The sequence below is a fragment of the Myxine glutinosa genome, chromosome 10, assembly GCF_964187855.1.
Source record: "Myxine glutinosa chromosome 10, kmMyxGlut1.1, whole genome shotgun sequence".
In the NCBI taxonomy this organism is placed as follows: Eukaryota; Metazoa; Chordata; class Myxini; order Myxiniformes; family Myxinidae; genus Myxine; species Myxine glutinosa.
In genome coordinates, this window is record NC_136270.1 from 99,485,733 (window position 1) to 99,511,380 (window position 25,648).

At 45.8% G+C, this 25,648-nt stretch overlaps 1 protein-coding gene across 1 annotated transcript in view; it reads right to left on the reverse strand.

Annotated features, from left to right (window-relative positions):
* LOC144893964 (uncharacterized) overlaps positions 1 to 2,179 on the reverse strand; it is a 49,588-nt gene extending 47,409 nt beyond the window's left edge. The window contains 3 exon segments of the mRNA XM_078785218.1: positions 1 to 998; positions 1,310 to 1,493; positions 1,610 to 2,179. Coding sequence (XP_078641344.1) covers positions 1 to 998; positions 1,310 to 1,493; positions 1,610 to 2,179 — 1,752 coding nt within the window.
* Between the last annotated feature and the right edge of the window lie 23,469 nt (positions 2,180 to 25,648).

A 25,648-nucleotide genomic window follows, 5' to 3' on the forward strand; every position in this document is an offset into this window, starting at 1 on the left:
CTGTCCTTTTTTCATCTCATCAAGGTACTCCCTAAGCTTCTCCTTGAAGACTCTTGCCACAATGTCTGGCCTGTCTGAAGCATTTTGTTCAAGGAGAAGAATATCCTTGATTTCTTGCCAGTTAGGATTACATGTAAATGTTATAAACAGATCAGGTTTGTGATACTTTCTTACGATGGCCATCGCATCTTGAAGCCGATGGTGCATGTATCGTGGCCCTCCAGCAAAAGATGGTGGCAAGATGACACGTTTGCCGATGACAGGATTTCCAGGAGTACCAGCAATGTCATGAGCATGGACCATATCACAAAGGTTGTTGTACAGCTCAACACGTAGTGCTTTCTGGTTGTTCTGTAGGTAGTAGAGACGTTGGTTTTCTGCTGTTGCAAATGACATGCAATAGTATTCTTGGAAAAGACGTCTTGATCTGAACAGTGCATCTGATTGGTTCAATCTCTGCTGGATATGGTATGCATAGAACTCTCTTGCAACGATGCGCTTGTTCATAGTTTGTCCTGTTTGTGGGTTGACGTGCTTTAAACCAAGGTGCCAGCCATCTGTACCTCCAGGGAAAAGAAGAACAAAGTGAAGGGGGTCTGCCGAACGATGTGTGTCAGATATTGTGTGCAATCCACCACCCCTCAGCTGCAGTATCAAGTCATGCCGACCAGGTTCATCACCCATTAAAACTGATACTTCCTTGAAACTTCGATTGTGACGTCGCACATGTTCACCTTGGGGCCGACTGTTTTCATTGATTACAAATCGAGCCTGACCAATTTCTGTTGAAGGGATTTCACATACCTGCTTGAAATCATGTATATAAGGGTTGCATTTATGAAGTTCTGTTTGTAGGTCTTGCAGCAGAGTCAACAGCATATTTTGTTGACGAGTGCTTGTGGTTGCGGGAAGTTGAATGTTACCCAGGCGAATGAAGGCCTCCTCTTTGTCATGTTGAGGGTCATGCACATAAATTTGTGCAAAGCGAGGTGTCTCACCTGTATGGTGAAGAAATATATACAGATATAAGTTAAATGTAAATAAAGTGAATAAAGTTTTTCTTGTGAATTATTCACAATGTTCTACTTGTTATTTCTATACTTTTTCAATTTCGAGATTATGCATATGCTTCGACCTAAATCCATTTCTAAGAAGAATGGTGTATGATGCTGTTTATTTAGTGAAACAAATATAATTATATGCAACATTGAGTCATCATGATATCCTGATAAGGGGAGGGGTGGGGGGGGGGGGGGGGGAGAGGAAGGCTGGAGTCATCAGAAGGCACCTGGTAATATTGATATTATACCTGCATTCGCTTGAAGGGGTCCAACAAAGTGATACATCTTGCCCTGGATGATGACACTTGGATTCCAGCCGGTTCTTGTTGGTGGTGATTGGTTGACCTTCAGTGATGTTAAGGCAAGAGCATTGTTCAGTTGCCGAGAAAATTCCCGAAAGAGTCGGGCCTCTGGGGTTGTTCCTTCCCATAGCTGAATGAATCTATCAGGTGGGTATGGAAATGGTTCCAGTTTTATTTTCCCTCCACCACAGCACATGGATTTTGTTTCATGTTTCCAATGCAAAGCATGACAATGGCCACATTCACCTGTTGGGGCACCATCAGGCTTGATAAGTGCACCAATGTTATTTTCCCAAACTTGTTGGGTTCCAAGGAGCACACCTTGTGCATTCCTTGCAAGATTGTTTGCTTCATTACATCTTGTTTTTTTATGTTGCTGCCGGTCATACTGAAGCCTACACTGGTGCTCATCCTCGGTTTCCTCAGCTCGAGCTCTCTGCTTACACTTTCTATCGTGAGGACGCTGTTGTTGCGGTCGGGAAGCATGGTCATCCTCGGTTTCCTCAGCTCGAGCTCTCTGCATACCTTTTCTATTGTGAGGACGCTGTTGTTGCGGTCGGGAAGCATGGTCATCCTCGGTTTCCTCAGCTCGAGCTCTCTGCACACCTTTTCTATTGTGAGGACGCTGTCGTTGCAGTCGGGAAGCATGGTCATCCTCGGTTTCCTCAGCTCGAGCTCTCTGCATACCTTTTCTATTGTGAGGACACTGTCGTTGCAGTCGGGAAGCATGGTCATCCTCGGTTTCCTCAGCTCGAGCTCTCTGCATACCTTTTCTATTGTGAGGACGCTGTCGTTGCAGTCGGGAAGCATGGTCATCCAACGGTTTCCTCAGCTCGAGCTCTCTGCACACCTTTTCTATTGTGAGGATGCTGTTGTTGCGGTCGGGAAGCATGGTCATCCTCGGTTTCCTCAGCTCGAGCTCTCTGCACACCTTTTCTATTGTGAGGACGCTGTTGTTGCGTTCGGGAAGCATGGTCATCCTCGGTTTCCTCAGCTCGAGCTCTCTGCACACCTTTTCTATTGTGAGGACGCTGTCGTTGCAGTCGGGAAGCATGGTCATCCTCGGTTTCCTCAGCTCGAGCTCTCTGCATACCTTTTCTATTGTGAGGACGCTGTCGTTGCAGTCGGGAAGCATGGTCATCCTCGGTTTCCTCAGCTCGAGCTCTCTGCATACCTTTTCTATTGTGAGGACGCTGTCGTTGCAGTCGGGAAGCATGGTCATCCAACGGTTTCCTCAGCTCGAGCTCTCTGCACACCTTTTCTATTGTGAGGATGCTGTTGTTGCGGTCGGGAAGCATGGTCATCCTCGGTTTCCTCAGCTCGAGCTCTCTGCACACCTTTTCTATTGTGAGGATGCTGTTGTTGCGGTCGGGAAGCATGGTCATCCTCGGTTTCCTCAGCTCGAGCTCTCTGCATACCTTTTCTATTGTGAGGACGCTGTTGTTGCAGTCGGGAAGCATGGTCATCCTCGGTTTCCTCAGCTCGAGCTCTCTGCATACCTTTTCTATTGTGAGGACGCTGTCGTTGCAGTCGGGAAGCATGGTCATCCTCGGTTTCCTCAGCTCGAGCTACATGTTTGCATTGGGTGTTTGATGTACTGCGGGAGAGAACTCGCTTTCTTTTCCCGCTCATTTGAGGCATTTTCACTGCAACATAAAAAAAATGTCAATGAGCCGCATCAACGTGGGTTTATAAATAGCGCGCGCTCTTTATCAAACCAGAACAAATACGCGTTTGATATTAATTTATTAATAAAGTATTTCAGTTGCACCTGCACGCCTCATGTGGTTAAAAAGGTACAGGTATGTTTTAACCACAATGCATGTCATTAAATACTTCACCTCACAGCCACGAAATTAAAAACACCTCAACACCACGAAATTTAAATCACCTCACCACCACGGAATTAAAAACACCTCAACACCACGAAATTTAAATCACCTCACCACCACGGAATTAAAAACACCTCAACACCACGAAATTTAAATCACCTCACAGCCATAAAACACGTAATAAAAACACTCCACAGCCACGAAATTAAAAACACCTCACAGCCACGAAATTAAAAACACCTCACCACCACGAAATTTAAATCACCTCACAGCCACGAAATTAAAAACACCTCACTACCACGGATTTAAAAACACCTCAGCCATAAAACACGTAATAAAAAAACCTCACCACCACGAAATTAAAAACACCTCAACACCACGAAATTTAAATCACCTCACAGCCATAAAACACGTAATAAAAACACTCCACAGCCACGAAATTAAAAACACCTCAGCCATAAAACACGTAATAAAAATACCTCATAGCCACGAAATTAAAAACACCTCACCACCACGAAATTTAAATCACCTCACAGCCACGAAATGAAAAACACTTCACAGCCACGAAATTAAAAACACCTCACAGCCACGAAATTAAAAACACCTCACAGCCACGAAATTAAAAACACCTCACAGCCACGAAATTAAAAACACCTCACAGCCACGAAATTAAAAACACCTCACAGCCACGAAATTAAAAACACCTCACAGCCACGAAATTAAAAACACTTCACAGCCACGAAATTAAAAACACCTCACAGCCACGAAATTAAAAACACCTCACAGCCACGAAATTAAAAACACCTCACAGCCACAAAATTAAAAACACCTCACAGCCACGAAATTAAAAACACCTCACAGCCACGAAATTAAAAACACCTCACAGCCACGAAATTAAAAACACCTCACAACCACGAAATTAAAAACACTTCACAGCCACGAAATTAAAAACACTTCACAGCCACGAAATTAAAAACACCTCAACACCACGAAATTAAAAACACTTCACAGCCACGAAATTAAAAACACCTCACCGCCACGAAATTAAAAACACTTCACAGCCACGAAATTAAAAACACCTCAACACCACGAAATTTAAATCGCCTCACAGCCATAAAACACGTAATAAAAACACTCCACAGCCACGAAATTAAAATCACCTCACAGCCATAAAACACGTAATAAAAACACTCCACAGCCACGAAATTAAAATCACCTCACAGCCATAAAACACGTAATAAAAACACTTCACAGCCACGAAATTAAAAACACCTCAACACCACGAAATTTAAATCGCCTCACAGCCATAAAACACGTAATAAAAACACTCCACAGCCACGAAATTAAAATCACCTCACAGCCACGAAATTAAAAACACCTCAACACCACGGAATTAAAAACACCTCAGCCATAAAACACGTAATAAAAATACCTCACCACCACAAAATTAAAAACACCTCAACACCACGAAATTTAAATCACCTCACAGCCATAAAACACATAATAAAAACACTCAACAGCCACGAAATTAAAAACACCTCACCACCACGGAATTAAAAACACCTCAGCCATAAAACACGTAATAAAAATACCTCATAGCCACGAAATGAAAAACACCTCACCACCACGAAATTTAAATCACCTCACAGCCACGAAATTAAAAACACTTCACAGCCACGAAATTAAAAACACCTCACAGCCACGAAATTAAAAACACCTCACAGCCACGAAATTAAAAACACTTCACAGCCACGAAATTAAAAACACCTCACAGCCACGAAATTAAAAACACCTCACAGCCACGAAATTAAAAACACCTCACAGCCACGAAATTAAAAACACTTCACAGCCACGAAATTAAAAACACCTCACAGCCACGAAATTAAAAACACCTCACAGCCACGAAATTTAAATCACCTCACAGCCACGAAATTAAAAACACTTCACAGCCACGAAATTAAAAACACCTCACAGCCACGAAATTAAAAACACCTCACAGCCACGAAATTAAAAACACCTCACAGCCACGAAATTAAAAACACCTCACAGCCACGAAATTAAAAACACCTCACAGCCACGAAATTAAAAACACCTCACAGCCACGAAATTTAAATCACCTCACAGCCACGAAATTAAAAACACTTCACAGCCACGAAATTTAAATCACCTCACAGCCACGAAATTAAAAACACTTCACAGCCACGAAATTAAAAACACCTCACAGCCACGAAATTAAAAACACCTCACAGCCACGAAATTAAAAACACCTCACAGCCACGAAATTAAAAACACCTCACAGCCACGAAATTAAAAACACCTCACAGCCACGAAATTAAAAACACCTCACAGCCACGAAATTAAAAACACCTCACAGCCACGAAATTAAAAACACTTCACAGCCACAAAATTAAAAACACCTCACAGCCACGAAATTAAAAACACCTCACAGCCACGAAATTAAAAACACCTCACAGCCACAAAATTAAAAACACCCCACAGCCACGAAATTAAAAACACCTCACAGCCACGAAATTAAAAACACCTCACAGCCACGAAATTAAAAACACCTCACCACCACGAAATTTAAATCACCTCAACACCACGAAATTAAAAACACCTCAACACCACGAAATTAAAAACACTTCACAGCCACGAAATTAAAAACACCTCACAGCCACGAAATTAAAAACACTTCACAGCCACGAAATTAAAAACACCTCACCACCACGGAATTAAAAACACCTCAGCCATAAAACACGTAATAAAAATACCTCACCACCACAAAATTAAAAACACCTCAACACCACGAAATTTAAATCACCTCAGCCATAAAACACGTAATAAAAACACTCCACACCCACAAAATTTAAAACACCTCACCACCACGAAATTTAAATCACCTCACAGCCATAAAACACGTAATAAAAACACTCCACAGCCACGAAATTAAAATCACCTCACAGCCACGAAATTAAAAACACCTCACCACCACGGAATTAAAAACACCTCAGCCATAAAACACGTAATAAAAATACCTCACCACCACAAAATTAAAAACACCTCAACACCACGAAATTTAAATCACCTCAGCCATAAAACACGTAATAAAAACACTCCACACCCACGAAATTTAAAACACCTCACCACCACGGAATTAAAAACACCTCAGCCATAAAACACGTAATAAAAATACCTCATAGCCACGAAATTAAAAACACCTCACCACCACGAAATTTAAATCACCACACAGCCATAAAACACGCAATAAAAATACCTCACCACCACGAAATTTAAATCACCTCACAGCCACGAAATTAAAAACACTTCACAGCCACGAAATTAAAAACACCTCACAGCCACGAAATTAAAAACACCTCACAGCCACGAAATTAAAAACACCTCACAGCCACGAAATTAAAAACACCTCACAGCCACGAAATTAAAAACACCTCACAGCCACGAAATTAAAAACACTTCACAGCCACGAAATTAAAAACACCTCACAGCCACGAAATTAAAAACACCTCACAGCCACGAAATTAAAAACACCTCACAGCCACGAAATTAAAAACACCTCACAGCCACGAAATTAAAAACACTTCACAGCCACGAAATTAAAAACACCTCACAGCCACGAAATTAAAAACACTTCACAGCCACGAAATTAAAAACACCTCACAGCCACGAAATTAAAAACACCTCACAGCCACGAAATTAAAAACACCTCACAGCCACGAAATTAAAAACACCTCACAGCCACGAAATTAAAAACACCTCACCACCACGAAATTTAAATCACCTCAACACCACGAAATTAAAAACACCTCAACACCACGAAATTAAAAACACTTCACAGCCACGAAATTAAGAACACCTCACAGCCACGAAATTAAAAACACCTCACAGCCACGAAATTAAAAACACTTCACAGCCACGAAATTAAAAACACCTCAACACCACGAAATTTAAATCACCTCACAGCCATAAAACACGTAATAAAAACACTCCACAGCCACGAAATTAAAATCACCTCACAGCCACGAAATTAAAAACACCTCACCACCACGGAATTTAAAACACCTCAGCCATAAAACACGTAATAAAAATACCTCACCACCACAAAATTAAAAACACCTCAACACCACGAAATTTAAATCACCTCAGCCATAAAACACGTAATAAAAACACTCCACACCCACGAAATTAAAAACACCTCACCACCACGGAATTAAAAACACCTCAGCCATAAAACACGTAATAAAAATACCTCATAGCCACGAAATTAAAAACACCTCACCACCACGAAATTTAAATCACCACACAGCCATAAAACACGCAATAAAAATACCTCACCACCACGAAATTTAAATCACCTCACAGCCACGAAATTAAAAACACTTCACAGCCACGAAATTAAAAACACCTCACAGCCACTAAATTAAAAACACCTCACAGCCACGAAATTAAAAACACCTCACAGCCACGAAATTAAAAACACCTCACAGCCACGAAATTAAAAACACCTCACAGCCACGAAATTAAAAACACCTCACAGCCACGAAATTAAAAACACCTCACAGCCACGAAATTAAAAACACCTCACCACCACGAAATTAAAAACACTTCACAGCCACGAAATTAAAAACACCTCACCACCACGAAATTTAAATCACCTCACAGCCACGAAATTAAAAACACTTCACAGCCACGAAATTAAAAACACCTCACAGCCACGAAATTAAAAACACCTCACAGCCACGAAATTAAAAACACCTCACAGCCACGAAATTAAAAACACCTCACCACCACGAAATTTAAATCACCTCACAGCCACGAAATTAAAAACACTTCACAGCCACGAAATTAAAAACACCTCACAGCCACGAAATTAAAAACACCTCACCACCACGAAATTTAAATCACCTCACAGCCACGAAATTAAAAACACTTCACAGCCACGAAATTAAAAACACTTCACAGCCACGAAATTAAAAACACCTCACAGCCACGAAATTAAAAACACCTCACCACCACGAAATTTAAATCACCTCACAGCCATGAAATTAAAAACACTTCACAGCCACGAAATTAAAAACACCTCACAGCCACGAAATTAAAAACACCTCACAGCCACGAAATTAAAAACACCTCACCACCACGAAATTTAAATCACCTCACAGCCACGAAATTAAAAACACTTCACAGCCACGAAATTAAAAACACCTCACAGCCACGAAATTAAAAACACCTCACAGCCACGAAATTAAAAACACCTCACAGCCACGAAATTAAAAACACTTCACAAAAACACCTCACGTCTGGTCAAATCCGTTTCTGGTGTTTGTTCCCCCTCCATCCCCTCCCTTACCTCAAACGGCTACACAGCTGACTCCGCACGTGAAAAAGCTGAATGCCTCAACTCTGTGTTTGCCTCTAAATCTTGTGTCCCAAACCCATCCCTCTCTGTACCCACCATACCCAGTCGTACCCTGCTGCTCCTGGACTCCGTGTCCTTTCCTCCTGACAAGGTGGAAAAGTTTCTGTCAACCCTCGACTCTGATTCTGCAACTGGACCCGACGGCATCAGCCCACGGGTCCTAAAATCCTGCTCTGCTGCTCTATCTCACCCTCTCTCTGTTCTCTTCACCCTCTCTTTTGCTCAAGGTCAACTGCCATCTGCTTGGAAATCAGCCAACATCACCGCTTTGCACAAAAAAGGTGCAAAAACAGATCCTAGCAACTACAGACCAATCAGCCTTCTCCCAATTATCAGCAAAGTCATGGAATCCATCATTGCTTCGGATATGAAATCTTTCCTCTTCTCCAATGGCTTGATCTCTGATCATCAATTTGGTTTCAGACCAGGTCACTCTACTCTGGACATGCTGCTTCTGCTGTCTCAACAATGGATGGAGGTCCTCAATGCCAAACAGGAAATTAGAGCTGTCTCCCTCGACATATCACGTGCCTTCGACACGGTCTGGCACCCCGCTCTGCTCACCAAACTCTCCTCCTTTGGTATCCATGGAAATCTCCACGCATGGCTGGCGGACTTCCTCTCTAGTCGTCGTCAACGTGTGGCCCTGAATGGGTTTCTCTCATCTCCTCTTCCTGTTCAGGCTGGAGTTCCCCAAGGCAGTGTTCTGGGCCCCGTGCTTTTTCTGGTCTTCATCAATGATCTCTCTGACTCTCTCGAAAATCCTCTCTATCTCTTTGCTGATGACTCCACTCTCTGCCGCTCCATTCCTCTTCCCTCAGATCGGCAGTCTGCTGCCTCCTCACTCTCTGAAGACCTGGACAAAATCACAGACTGGTCAAACAAGTGGAACATGTCTTTCAATCCTGACAAATCTCACACTCTTACTATGTCTCTCCGAAAAGATCGACTGGACAACCCTCCCATCTACTTTCTCAACAATCCTCTCCAAGAAGTTCTGTCGCTCAAGATTTTGGGTCTCACTATCTGCCATGATCTTTCTTGGGAAAACCACATTTCCAAGCTGGCCTCCAAAGCCAGTCGCCGACTGGGCATCCTCCGTCGTGCAAAGTCCTTCCTCGGCACACCTGAGCTCCTCACCACATACAAGGCTTTCATCCGCAGCTCAATGGAATACTGTTCTCCCCTATGGGCCGGTGCTCCTGCCTCACACCTAGCTCGGCTTCACGCTGTTGAAACCAAAGCTTTCAGAATTATTGGAATCTCCCGCGATGAAGCTATCTCTGAGGGCCTTTCACTCACTCACCGCAGGCAGGTAGGTGGTCTTTCTGTCTTCTACCGACTCCTCTCTGGCCTTGCACCCCCAGCTCTCTCTGTGCTCTGTCCCCCAAATATTCCTACAGGTCGCACAAGATCTGCCAGCAACCCTCTGATGGTTAAACTGCCGAAATCTCGGCTCTCTGCTCACCTTCACTCTTTCATTCCTCTTTTCTCCCGCCTCTGGAACAAACTCCCTCACTCCCTTCAATCCCACTCCTCCCTCCAGGTCTTTAAAACAGCTGTTCACCACCATCTCTTATCTTCGCCCATCCAAAACCTTGATCTTTTCTACCCCCGCTAATTCACCCCAGATCCACCTTGTTTGAAATTCCAACTTCTTTCCTGGAAGTCCTGGCAGTGTCCATATGTTTTATACCTCTCCCACCGCCCCCTTCCCACGCCCCCCCCCCCCCCAAAGCCCTCGCCCTCTCTCAGATCTCTCGATGTCTCCATGTCTCTCGGTCCCTGCTCTCAAATGTTGTGTTTGTGTCCTTCCCCCTCTCTCCCCATCTTGTCTACCGCTCCCTATGTTATATGTTTTATGTGTCGGTTTGTCTTTCTGTGTGATTAATGTTCGCTCTCTCACGAGCCTCGATCTTGTATACAAAAAAAAAAAAAAAAAAAAAAAAAGGGCCACGAAATTAAAAACACCTCACAGCCACGAAATGAAAAACACCTCACAGCCACGAAATTAAAAACACCTCAACACCACGAAATTTAAATCACCTCACAGCCATAAAACACGTAATAAAAACACTCCACAGCCACGAAATTAAAAACACCTCACCACCATAGAATTAAAAACACCTCAGCCATAAAACACGTAATAAAAATACCTCATAGCCACGAAATTAAAAACACCTCACCACCACGAAATTTAAATCACCACACAGCCATAAAACACACAATAAAAACACCTCACCACCACAAAATTTAAATCACCTCACAGCCACGAAATTAAAAACACTTCACAGCCACGAAATTAAAAACACTTCACAGCCACGAAATTAAAAACACCTCACAGCCACGAAATTAAAAACACCTCACAGCCACGAAATTAGAAACACATCACAGCCACGAAATTAAAAACACCTCACAGCCACGAAATTAAAAACACCTCACAGCCACGAAATTAAAAACACCTCACAGCCACGAAATTAAAAACACCTCACCACCACGAAATTAAAAACACCTCACACCCACGAAATTAAAAACACCTCACAGCCACGAAATTAAAAAAACCTCACAGCCACGAAATTAAAAACACCTCACCACCACGAAATTAAAAACACCTCACAGCCACGAAATTAAAAACACTTCACAGCCACGAAATTAAAAACACCTCACAGCCACGAAATTAAAAAGACGTCACCACCACGAAATTAAAAACACCTCACAGCCACGAAATTAAAAACACCTCACAGCCACAAAATTAAAAAACCTCACCACCACGAAATTAAAAACACCTCACAGCCACGAAATTAAAAACACCTCACAGCCACGAAATTAAAAACACCTCACAGCCACGAAATTAAAAACACCTCACAGCCACGAAATTAAAAACACCTCACAGCCACGAAATTAAAAACACTTCACCACCACGGAATTAAAAACACTTCACCACCACGGAATTAAAAACACCTCAGCCATAAAACACGCAATAAAAACGCCTCACCACCACGAAATGTAAATCACCTCACAGCCACGAAATTAACAACACCTCACCACCACGGAATTAAAAACACCTCAGCCATAAAACACGTAATAAAAATACCTCATAGCCACGAAATTAAAAACACCTCACCACCACGAAATTTAAATCACCACACAGCCATAAAACACGCAATAAAAACACCTCACCACCACGAAATTTTAATCACCTCACCACCACGAAATTTTAATCACCTCACCACCACAAAATTAAAAACACCTCACAGCCATAAAACACCTCACAGCCACGAAATTAAAAACACCTCACCACCACGAAATTTAAATCACCTCACCACCACGAAATTATAAACACCTCACCACCACGAAATTTAAATCACCTCACCACCACGAAATTAAAAACACCTCACCACCACGAAATTTAAATCACCTCACCACCACGAAATTAAAAACACCTCACCACCACGAAATTAAAAACACCTCACCACCACGAAATTTAAATCACCTCACCACCACGAAATTAAAAACACCTCACCACCACGAAATTTAAATCACCTCACCACCACGAAATTTAAAGCACCTCACAGCCATGAAATTGAAAACACCTCACAGCCATAAAACACGTCATAAAAACACTTCACAGCCACGACATTAAAAACACCTCACCACCACGAAATTGAAAACACCTCACCACCACGAAATTGAAAACACCTCACAGCCACAAAATTGAAAACACCTCACAGCCACGAAATTGAAAACACCTCACAGCCATAAAACAAGTAATAAAAACACCTCACAGCCACAAAATTGAAAACACCTCACAGCCACGAAATTGAAAACACTTCACCACCATGAAATAGAAAAAACCTCACAGCCATAAAACAAGTAATAAAAACACCTCACAGCCATCAAACACGTAATAAAAACACCTCACCACCACGAAATTTAAATCACCTCACCACCACGAAATTAAAAACACCTCACCACCACGAAATTAAAAACACCTCACCACCACGAAATTTAAATCACCTCACCACCACGAAATTAAAAACACCTCACCACCACGAAATTTAAATCACCTCACCACCACGAAATTTAAAGCACCTCACAGCCATGAAATTGAAAACACCTCACAGCCATAAAACACGTCATAAAAACACTTCACAGCCACGACATTAAAAACACCTCACCACCACGAAATTGAAAACACCTCACCACCACGAAATTGAAAACACCTCACAGCCACAAAATTGAAAACACCTCACAGCCACGAAATTGAAAACACCTCACAGCCATAAAACAAGTAATAAAAACACCTCACAGCCACAAAATTGAAAACACCTCACAGCCACGAAATTGAAAACACTTCACCACCACGAAATAGAAAAACACCTCACAGCCATAAAACAAGTAATAAAAACACCTCACAGCCATCAAACACGTAATAAAAACACCTCACAGCCATAAAACACGTAATAAAAACACCTCACAGCCACAAAATTGAAAACACCTCACCACCACGAAATTGAAAACACTTCACCACCACGAAATAGAAAAACACCTCACAGCCATAAAACAAGTAATAAAAACACCTCACAGCCACAAAATTGAAAACACCTCACCACCACAAAAATGAAAACACTTCACCACCACGAAATAGAAAATCCTCACAGCCATAAAACACGTAATAAAAACACCTCACAGCCACGAAATTAAAAACACCTCACCACCACGAAATTGAAAACACCTCACCACCACGAAATTAAAAACACCTCACAGCCATAAAACACGTAATAAAAACACCTCACCACCACGAAATTAAAAACACCTCACAGCCATAAAACACGTAATAAAAACACATCACCACCACATAATTCAAAATACCTCACCACCACGTTATTAAAAACACTTCACAACGACGGAAACAAAAGCTTGAGGGAGTCGTTAAGTGACAACACAGACACTGCCCAGATGTGTCGATATATATATATAGATGACTGTACCCGAGTTGCCGTTTTGTCGTGGTTTAACCCAATCATAATTCAAACAATTATTTTGCACAAATGTATTTGTAATATACGTGATATCACATTTTATAAACAATTGAAGTTGAAAAAAAAAAATTTCCCCAAAATAATTCCCCCCCCCCCCCAAAAAAAAGAAATTGGAAAATTTTTCAAAATAAATACCCTTAGGACATACCGACGGGAGAGATATGTGCATTCCAGAAGTTTGGTACGATTTCTCAAAAGTTTGAGAAAGTAGTTCAATGACAACACAGGACAACATAACACAACACAGGACAGGACAGACGCTGCACAGATATATATATAGATATAGAATATATATAGAATAGAATATATAGAATAGAATATATATATAATTTTTGCATGAGTGTGTGTTTTTGTGTGTTGAGTGGTGTATGATGTAAGTGTAGGTGGTTGTTTGGTTGGTGTTCTGTATGTATGTGTGTGTATGGGTGTGTATGTGTGTGTATGAATGATCTGGTGTGTTTTGTTGGTGAGTGGTGAAGGGTATAAAAGTGGGTGATTGAGTGTTCCACCATGTTTGTTTGGTGCTGTGGATTCTGGATGTGGAGGTGTTGTTGTTGTTGTTGTTGTTGTTGTTGTTGTTGTTGTTGTTGTTCACACTGGCTGGGGGTGGGGGTATGTATGCATCCAGATGCAGTTGCTGCATGTGGATGTGTACGTGCCCCTGCTGGCCCACCTTAGCTGACCGTATCAAGGTTGAAGGGCCGAAACGGGATGATGCTGAGGACCTCGACTGAGGACCCGGTCAGTGCGGCACACTTGTGACCAGGTGTGTTTTGAACTTATGTTTGTGCTGGTGCTACCAGTGACTCCCAGGAAAGACTGGGTGGCGACCAGGAATAGGCTGGTGACGCTGGAGAGACAGTATCGGGGGCAGGTGGCCTTGTAAGCCATTTTGCCAAGCTGCATGGTTTGGATTGTGTGGCACCCATAATTTACAGTGTTGTTTAAAAATAGAGAACACCCCAAGGGCTCTCCGAGAGGTGGGGCGGAAGATGGGCCCAAACGGACAGATAAAACGGATAAAGACCCCCATACTGATGTTGACAAACGAGAACGGATTGTGGATGCAAGTCTGGTAAGGTGTCAGTGTGGACGTGAGTTCGGATCCATCAGAGGGTTGAGGATCCACCAGGCCAGGAAAGGGTGTGGGAGTGATCGTGTGGGTGATGTATGTCTATGGGGTGATGGTGTGCATGTGGAGGCAGGGCAGGTTCGAGAGAAGTGTGGGTGTGGACGTGACTTTGAGTCGGTGAGAGGATTTCATATCCATCAGAGCCGAATGGGGTGTGTGCGTAAGGTGGGTGAGGAGGAGGTACAGCAACGCAGTGCCTTTGAAAAGGGGACACGTAAGACGGCCGGGAGAAACAGCCAGGTAGCAAGCCACAGTGTTGTATGTCCTGGGGTTGTACTTCAGCAGGGAAAGGATGTGAGGAGGAGAGAGTGAAATGGCCAGGTATGGGAGAAAGGGAAGAATGGGGAGAATGGATGGAGTGATGTGTGGGGCGCTTCATAGGTTGAAAGGAAGGGTGGAAGATAGATTGAGAAAGATGAATGAGATTGTGTTTGAGTATGCATGTGTCACGTTTGGAGTGAAAGAGTGTGTAGAGAAGGGTGAGAAGGAGGCATGTTTGAGCAGGAGGCAGAGGGAGATCCATGAGTTGAGAATGGAGTTGAGGAGTTTGAATGGAGGAGGGCTGTGGAAGGGGAGAGGAATGGGCTTGAGGTGTTGACGAAGCAGGTGAGGATGAGGTTGGTGAAGTTGAAGAGAGTGGAGAGGATGAGGAGGCGAAGAAAGGACAGGCAGAGGAAGAGAAGGAGGTTCTTTGAGAAGTCTTTTCAGTTTATGAAGGATCTGTTGAAGCCGTCTCGATTTGGTGTACTGAAGGTACCAAAGGAAGAGTTGGAAGGTCACCTGCGTGTCACGTATGCAGACACAAGAAAGAACGAAGTGGTGGAGGACATCGAAGGATTGGTGAGACCGACAGAGCCAGGTGGTCCATTTGATTTGTCAGAGCCAAAGATGTCTGAGATTGAGGCAGTTTTGAGGAAGGCACGGGCGGCATCGGCTCCAGGACCAAGTGGAGTGCCATACAAGGTGTTTAAGAGTTGTGTAGGCATCAGGCAGTATCTGTGGAAGGCTCTGAAGGTGGTATGGAGGCAAGGAGTGGTGCCCAGTCAATGGACTAGGGTGGAAGGAGTTTATATTCCAAAGCAGGAGGAGGCTGTGACACTGGAGCAGTTTAGACCAATATCATTGCTCGATGTAGATGGGAAGCTATTGATGAGTGTCTTTGTGGCACGGCTCTCAGGCTTCATCAGAGAGAATGGTTTTGTGGATGGTCTGTGCAGAAGGCAGGAATACCAGGATCACCAGGATGCATTGAACACTCGGCAATGGTCTGGCAAGTGTTACAGGAGGCAAAGAGGCAAAGGAAGGATGTGGCGGTGGTATGGCTGGATTTGGAGAATGCATGTGGGTCAGTGCCGCATGCCTTGATCAGGTATGCCATGGATTTCTTTTGGGTGCCACGGAGATTTAGGGATTTTTTGATGGCATATTATGATCAGTTTTGGATGCGGTTTGCGACACAGTCCTATGTAACAGAGTGGCAGAAGTTGGAAGTGGGGATCCCGATGGGATGTACCATCTCCCCGATTTTGTTTGTGCTGGTTATGGAGTTGTTGATACGTGCGGTGAGTGGACATGGGAAAGAAGTGGAGCTAGCCCCTGGTCAGAGGTTGCCAGCAATGTTTGCTTTCATGGATGACCTGACAGTTGTCCAACAGTCCGCTGATGCAGCAGTAGAGGTACTGGGACGACTGGAAAGGTTGATGCGGTGGGCAAGAATGGGATTTAAAGCAAGAAAGTCGAGGAGTGTGATAGTGAGACGAGGAGTGGTGGATAACATGCACAGGTTTGAGCTGGGAGGGGAGGTGGTTCCATCATTGGTAGAGGCCCCTGTGAAGAGTTTGGGAAGATGGTATACAGTGGAGCTGAATGATGTGGGAAGAGTGGAGGAGGTCAGAAACAAGCTTTTGAGAGGTTTGAAGAGGATTGATGGATGTGGTTTGCCAGGTAAGTTGAAGGTATGGTGTTTGAAGTTTGGGTTGATGCCACGAGTATTGTGGCCATTGATGATGTATGATATTGCAATTGGGCATGTAGAGAGGATGGAGGTTGTGTTGAGTGGGTTTGTGAGGAGGTGGTTGGGAGTGCCACGCTGTTTGACGAACATTGCCTTTTATGGTCAGGGTGGAAAACTCCAGTTTCCCTTGACATCATTAACCGAGGAGTTTAAGGTGGTGAGGGTGCGGGAGTTCATGATGTTGCGAGATTCAAGTGATGCAGTGGTAAAGAATGCTCTCCCAGAGAAGAAGGGAAGTCGGAAGTGGAATGCAAGAGCAGAGGTGGACGAGATGGAGGAGCGGTTGCAACAGGAGGAGGTCATGGGGATGGTACAGTACGGGAAGCATGGCTTGGGGTGGATGGAGCATGAGCGATGGGGAAAGGCATGTGTGAAAGAGAGGAGGAAGATGGTTGAGAGGGAGTTGAGAAGAAAGGAAGAGGAGGGGAGATATGTGAAAGCAGTCGGTCAGGCACAGCAAGGTGCTTGGACTAAGTGGGAAGGTGTGCGGGTGAGGATATTGAAGTGGCAAGAGATTTGGAGGATGGAGCCAATATTGTTGAATTTCCTGTTGCGGGCAACATATGATGTGCTTCCGTCACCAGTAAACTTGAGATTGTGGGGGTTGTTGCAGGAGGAGAGATGTTATTTGTGTGGAGGTGTGGGAACGGTGCAGCATGCACTGAGTGCATGCTCAGTAGCATTGGCAGCAGGAAGATACAGGTGGCGACATGATCAGGTGCTGGCGGTGGTGGTGCAGATGGTGCAACAAGAGGTGCTGAGATCGAGAGAGAGAAGAGTGGAGAAGGAGACTGATGGGGGAGAGGTGTGGTGTGTCAAAGAGGGCCAAGTGGTAAGAGGTGGAAAGAGGAGGAGGTGGAAAGCAAGAGGGCTGTCAAATGCTTGTGATTTGCAGGTGGTGGCAGACCTAAAGCCACAATTGGTATTCCCAGAGGAGATCTGTGTGACAAAGTTGCGGCCTGACATTGTCATTTGGTCAAGTGCAACAAGACAGGTCATCTTCGGGGAGTTGTCGGTACCTTGGGAAGAGAACATGGAGGAGGTGCACGAGAGGAAGAGAGGAAGAGAGGAAAGTACAGTGAGCTGGAGGCAGAGTGCCGGGAGAAGGGTTGGCGCGTTTCGTGTCAGCCATTTGAGGTGGGGTGTAGAGGGTATATTGGCAATTCCTTTTCTGCATTTCTTGCTAGGCTTGGAGTGTGTGGGACAGAAAGAAGGAGGATGTGTGACAAGGTGGCCCAGGTTGCCTTGAAAGGCTCATTTTGGATATGGAGGAAGTTTATGGAGGCACGTCGAACGGTGTAGGTTGGTTTTGTGTGTGTGTGTGTGTGTGTGTGTGTGTGTGTGTGTGTGTGTGTGTGTGTGTGTGTGTGTGTGTGTTTTTGTTTTGTTTTTTTGTTTTGTTTTTTTGTTACCATTATTACTTCTTATTTTGTGTATATGAGTGAGTGGGTGAGGGTGTGTGTTTTTGCATTAATTAATTTTTGCATGAGTGTGTTTTTGTGTGTTGAGTGGTGTATGATGTAAATGTAGGTGGTTGTTTGGTTGGTGTTCTGTATTTATGTGTGTGTATGGGTGTGTATGTGTGTGTATGAATGATCTGGTGTGTTTTGTTGGTGAGTGGTGAAGGGTATAAAGGTGGGTGATTGAGTGTTCCACCATGTTTGTTTGGTGCTGTGGATTCTGGATGTGGAGGTGTTGTGGTTGTTGTTGTTGTTGTTGTTCGCACTGGCTGGGGGTGGGGGTATGTACGCATCCAGATGCAGTTGCTGCATGTGGATGTGTACGTGCCCCTGCTGGCCCACCTTAGCTGACCGTATCGAGGTTGAAGGGCCGAAATGGGATGATGCTGAGGACCTCGACTGAGGACCCGGTCAGTGCAGCACACTTGTGACCAGGTGTGTTTTGAACTTATATATATATATATATATATATATATATATATATATATATATATATATATATATATATATATATATGTATATATATATATATATGTATATATATATATATATATATATATATATATATATATATATATATATATATATATGTAATATATTGTTGCGGATCTGCCGCCGGCCTTCTCCCGTTACTAAGGGGGGATTAGTCCCCTTGTCTTTGACTGGCCTGGCGGGACCCGGGACCTATGACGTCCTTTCCAGACACCGCGAAATAGGGTATTAGGACTAAAATTCGCTATTACCTAATTACTTGCGCTGCCCTGAAACGAGGAAATAAGCCCCGCACGAACCACGCGTGTTGAGATGTGGAGCGGTGCGTACACGCGATCCATGCCGTTTAGATGGTGAACCCGGTTCTAGCGGTCTTATTCGTGCCACGCTTAGTCAATGGATAAATCACAAAAGTGATCGAATTGGAAAAAGGAAGAACAAGCTTTATTTACACTTTTCAATGATGCCAGAAAAAGGGGACACAGTGCAGCCTTAGACAGTCTTACTTAATACCCAGGACAAACGGGCCCATCTCACACACACACACTCACACGGGGCTTGCAGCTGCAGGATGATGGTCCGCGCGTCCAAGGATGGCTCTCGTGCAGCTCCCTCCGGTCTCCGGCTCGTCCTGTGCAGATGGTAAGAGGAGGAGGCAGGAGCTCTCCGCATGTCATCTTGTACGCACAGGGTTATTACGGGGCAAACGGTAGGGTGTGGGTTCTGGCGGTTAATCACTGGCAGGTTTATCCGCGTCTACTCGCGTGGCTGAAGTAGGCGCTATTCGCCACCGGCGCATCTGGCTGCAGCCGTGTACTCGTATCGCAACGCCTCTTCTTCTTCCCCTCTGGCACGTACGTTATACTGCGAGGTACAGTTCAAAGCCTCAAAGCGAGCGAGTCCTCAAATCCTTCAAAGTCCTCTTGCAAGTCCTTATAGCTCTCTCTTTCCTCTGCGAGTCCTCCTCTGCGGGTCCTCTTCTGCGAGTCCTCCCCAAGGGCTTTGTGCAGCGACTTATATAGGCACGCCCCGCGAACCTTCTCGAACTCACCAGATGCGCCTATTCACGCCCTCTCATGCCATGCCGTTAGAGCCCTGATTGGCTGGTGGCTCTTACCGTCATCGCCTCTGACGCTCTGCCTTGACGCCGCCCGCACCCCGACCCCGCGCTCCTCCTCCTCAGGCCTACCTCGTGTTACTCGACTAGTGGACAGCCAATGCATAACAACTTGATCGAGCAGCCAATGCTTAACAAACTGAGTGGGCAGCCAAATGGGGCGCGGGATGGATTCCGCCCATCGGGATGGAATTGGAGGGTGGACGCAAAATGAACGGGACTTAATCTCATGTCTTTACACAACGCAGATATTAATAGGGGAAATGGCCTCTACTTACACATACTATGACATAACTAATATGACAAGTGGGCCTACGTATTGCTCGTGGAGCTAACTATGAGGGGCAAACCTTTAGCCTTTAATAATCAATATGTGCAAATCTCAAAACCGTAACACTGCCCCCCTCCTTTGCCAGACTCGTCCCCGAGTCGAACCCACCCAAGTGAGAACGACCGGTTTTGAGAAAGGTTAGGGACTAGTTTTAAAATTACGTGTGACACTTAGATGTGGTTTCCCTCTACATTTAATCTAACACCCTGTATGTGACAGTTTTACAACACTAGATATGTCCCACCTACTGCGTTGTGTAACTAACTAACAGACTCACACACACAGCGAACCGAATTGCGGAATTGATTCTCAAACTAAACATAAAGCCGGTGGGGAGCATGTTATTTACAACACTAACTAATTATTTACATCTCTATAACCCAGGGCCTGTTCTTTTGTGGAAAGAAGTTTGGAGGGGAGAAAACACAGCAATGCACCAATACACCAATACACAAAATGTTCACAAAAATGCACAGTTCACCATTTCAAATGTCATATTAAAATGTCACATTTGCTGCTTGGCTGCTGCTTGGCTGCATCTTCTTGCTTCCTGCTTCGTCTTCGATGTGCCATAATAAAAACTTAAAGGTCTTCTTTCCTGACACACCAGAATATAATGTACAAACCGTGTCCGTTTTTATTTGCCAGCAGGGCCAATCTTATGGTCCATCTGCGTGACATTGATGCCACTTAAAGCCAGTGGTCCGCAGGTGCAAGGTAACGTTTGCAGCAAATGACCGCTCAGCAAAGATGCCAGGCCACAGAATGCGTGGTCCATAAGGTGTATTGGTGCAGCAAAAGGTAGCAGGGGTGCTGCACAAGTGTAGCCAGGCACAGCTGCACAGTTCAAGGTTCCTGCACACTCCCCTCAAAAATGGGTCCATGGGTGGGGAGGAAGACAAAGCACAGTTAGCAGAGGAAAGGGCGCAAGGGTACACCAAACACAAGGTAATGCAACATGAGGGGCGCGGGAGAGCGAGCAGAGAAAGCTCGTCCCTAACCGTTCGTACCCCCCCCCCCCCCATGTCAGCTTACACTACTCTTGCCCCTCCCTGTATTTACACTCCCTTTACAAATTTGTCACCACGTCTTGTCTCCCATATCCCCCTCTAAACCAAATTTTTCTCTTCCAATCCCTCCCAAGAAGGAAGAGATGGAATTACACACAATGTCAAATCACGTCGAGATGCGTCTCACCCACTCAAATAGTTCACAAAAACTGGTGTGGAGTTCCGTCTCCCTTGGTGAGTGGATGTGGATGGTGCGAAGAGACTTCCTCATCCTAACTATACTCTAATAACATTAACTCAGTTACACTACCCGGGATCTTGCCCCGCCAATTCAATTGGCCATTGTTACACGATGTGGTTCTAAAAACCAATTCCCATTGACCCACCCTGTGGTGCCCTCCAAATTTGGGTCTCACTCCCCAATTTTTCACACTGTGCCTTTGCACAATTTTGGGTCTGGGTCGTGTGGCTCCACTAGCAGGTCCAACTACCTGCGCACCTCTGCCACTGAAGTCGCCACCCGAGCTTACCTTGCTCCTTGCGACTACCCTAAATCGGGGAAGGCCCCCCTGGCTCTGTCACCCCTCTGATGCCCTCTCTGGCATTGGGCTACCCAGGTCCTTCTCCTGGATCCTCGGGCCCCACTGAACACTACTCTGACTGGCTCCCAGAGCCTACCTGCGGCCTCACCTGGCCGACAAACTACCAGTGGCGGAGTGCCCCAATAACCATATGCACCAACAAAGCCCACACGCCCAGCCATTCCACAGACTCATGCACCCATCCAAGCACTTCACTGCTACTTCCCGCACCACAGATGTCAATATCCAACAATTTACCTAAACCCTCTACCTGACTTTAAACTACCCTCCCCGGGTACTCGTGAAGAGGTCCATATTCCCCCATTCACTCCTTCGCACCATGCATTCCACACCACTCATTCCACACCACTCATTCCACACACCAAGTTCTCTTGCACACCTCTTGTGCTCACATTCCTTTTTCCATACACTCCAACATAATTCCACTTATCCTCCATACACCACTTATACACTACTACATACACACAACATCATCTAACTAACTACTTCCCTCTAATACTCGTGCTTTGCCGTCTTCCCTTACACTAAGCACACCCTCGTCATTATCATCCTTCTAATCTCTCTACGTCCCCTCTACCTGTACAAATGTCACTACTTAAATCTTGTCCCTACTGTCATTTCTAAATCCCTAACAATATCCTAGCCCGCCCTCGGCTAGTTTTCACTGCCACCCCATAATCTAGAGCTCATGTGCCCCCAATGTGAGGGATGGTAGATCTACCATCCCTCTACACCAGACACCATTCCCCATCACTATCACCCCCCAGTCCTCTGCACTATGAGCCCCCGTCACCCTCTAAAGCCGAGGCGATCCATGAGGGCGCCTGCTCGCCGGTGTAGTGTCTTACCCGGTCGGCGTGGACGATCCGATGGAGGGCTCGTGGCCCCATTTTGATCTTAATGACCACGTCACAAATTTGCGCCAGGATGACCCCTGGGCCTCGCCAGGGTGAGGTGAGTTTGGGACACCTGCCCTTCCGCCTCCGGGGATTGAAGAACCAAATCTTCATCCCCAGAGAATACTGACTCCCCTGGTTCCGGTGGTCGTACCTGCGCTTCATTTTGGCACCTGCCAGCTGAAGCTGGCGGCGTGCGAAGGCATGGACCCTCTCCATGCCTTCCTCCAGGTGACATGCATAGCCCTCCCCCGGCGGTCTATTAGAGGTCTCTGGCACGGGACCGCATAGCAAGTCAGCGGGAGCCCGCAACTCCTGCCCATACATGAGCAACGCTGGACTGCATGCGGTGGCCCCGTGCTGGCTGGTTCAGTAGGCCATTAACAAATACGGGAGATGTTCGTCCCAGTCGGCCTGACAGGTGGTGGTGAACAATGCCAATTGTTGAACCAGGGTTCGGTTGAATCTTTCCACCATCCCGTCAGATTGAGGTCTCAAGGGCATTGTTCGTGTCTTCCTAATTGACAGGAGCTTGCACACATCTTTTAATAATTGGCTTTCAAAATTTCGACCCTGGTCAGTGTGCAGCTCCTCAGGAATCCCATGCCTACATACAAATCCTTCCACGAAGGCCTGTGCCACCACCCCGGCTTATTGGTTGGGGAGGGCATAGGCCTCCAGCCACTTGGTGAAATAGTCCATTACAACGAGGATGTACTTATTACCTTGGTGGGTGCGGGGTAGTGGTCCTAGAATATCCATAGCCACCCGCTCAAGGGGGGCCCCCACCTGGTGTAATTGAAGGGGGGCCTTCATCCTCCGTGCTGGTCCCTTTTTAGCAGTACAGGCGTCGCATCTCCGACACCAGTCCTGTATATCGCGCCCCATATTTACCCAATAGAACCTCCGGCAGACCCGAGATGTAGTCTTTGTCCTGCCCAAATGGCCGCCGGAGCGGGTACCATGCACCTGCTGTAATATGGTGTTTTTGAATTTGTCTGGGACTATCACCAGCCAGGAAGTTCTCTCAGAGGGAATCTCTACCCATTTGCGATACAAGATGTTACCTTTCAATTCCAGGGTTTGCCACTGAGCCCAATATGCCTTTGTTGGCGCCCCGAGGGGGGTGACCTCTTCCCCATTAGGTCTTTTCCCTAATCGAACCCATTCGTACACCGGTCCCAGTGCGGGATCCTCCTGCTGGGCCGTGCTCCAAGCCAAAGTTCCAAATTCTTCATCGGCGGTTAGTGGCAAGATTGGCCCTCTCACCCGGGTTGCACGGACTATGAGGGTAGGGGTGGAGTCTGCCAATTGTTCCCTCTCCTCGTGTCTCGCACAAAATTTACAGTTTTCCCCCAAACAAGGACGTCGAGACAGTGCGTCGGCATTCACATGGGCCTTCCCGGCCCTGTGGGTCACACTAAAATCGTACTAATGCAACCTTTCCAACCACCTTGCAATTTGGCCCTCCGGTTCCTTGAACCGGAGGAGCCATTGCAAGGAGGAATGGTCAGTTCGAACCAGAAATTTCCGCTCGTACAAGTACGAGTGGAAATGGCTCATGGCAGCCAGCATAGCCAATAACTCTTTACGAGTGACGCAATAATTTCGCTCGGGCCTACTCATGGCCCGACTATAATACGCGATCACTCTCTCCACGCCCCCCTGTGTCTGGGACAAAACCGCGCCCAATCCTTCCTGGCTTGCATCCGTGTCCAGGGTAAATGTCCCGTCACTAGTGGGGTAAGTTAGAATGGGTGCGGATGTCAAACACCCCTTCAATGCTAGGAAGGCCTCTTGGCACTCCCTTGTCCAATTAAATCTCGTCCCCTTCTCCATAAGCCGGTGAAGGGGCCGGGCCAACTCTGCAAATTTTGCCACAAAGCGCCGGTAGTAGGAGCAGAGTCCCAAAAATCCTCGCACCTCCTTGATGGTACAAGGTGCGGGCCATTCCTCTACCGCTGTAATTTTGCCTGGGTCTGTTTTTACCCCCTCGCGACCAATGACGTGACCTAGATAGGCCACCTCTCTAGCAAACAAAGTGCACTTACTCGGGCTCAGCTTTAACCCTGCCTGTCTGAGGCACCCAAACACCTGGTCCAAATCAGCTATGGCTTGGGGGAATGTTTTAGCATGCACCAGGACGTCATCCAGGTACACCAAGCATGACTGCCATGGCATGCCGCCCAGTACATGCTCCATCAATCTTTCAAAGGTGGCGGGGGCGTTACACAAACCAAACGGCATCACAGTGAACTGATACAGCCCCTTACCTGTAGAAAATGCTGTTTTCTCCTTCCCTGCCCTATCCATCTCCACCTGCCAATACCCACTCTTGAGGTCCAAGGTTGAGAACCAATTTGAGCCCGCAACGGCATCGAGGGTATCGTCAATTCTTGGCAGGGGATATGAGTCTTTGAGTGTCACGTTGTTCAGTTGGCGATATTCCACGCAGAAACGCGTGGTCCCATCTTTCTTTTTGACCAACACAACAGGTGACATCCAAGGACTTCCCGAGGGCTCAATGATACCTGCATCGAGCATCTTTTCTGCCTGCTCATCAGCCTCCTCCCTCTTGCTCCAAGGGAGCCGTCGGGTGGGCTGACTAATAGGCCGGGCCTCACCGTGTGGATCTGATGTTTCACCAGGCCCGTACGTCCAATATCCTCGGAGGACAAGGAGAAGATATCCAAATGGGTCTCAATTAATTTGTGTAAGGCCTCCCTATGGGTCTCCTCCAACTCTATGCTACTCCGATTTACCATCTCACAAATGGGATCGGGCCAATTCCTACTAGTTCTGAGGGACTGCCTCCTGGGCCGGCTCGGCTGGACGTTCTTGCCCCTCACTGCTGCGACTTCATTAACTGGGGTGCAGCCGGCTATCTTTGTGCCCCGTCCTATAGTGCGTGGTTCTGTAC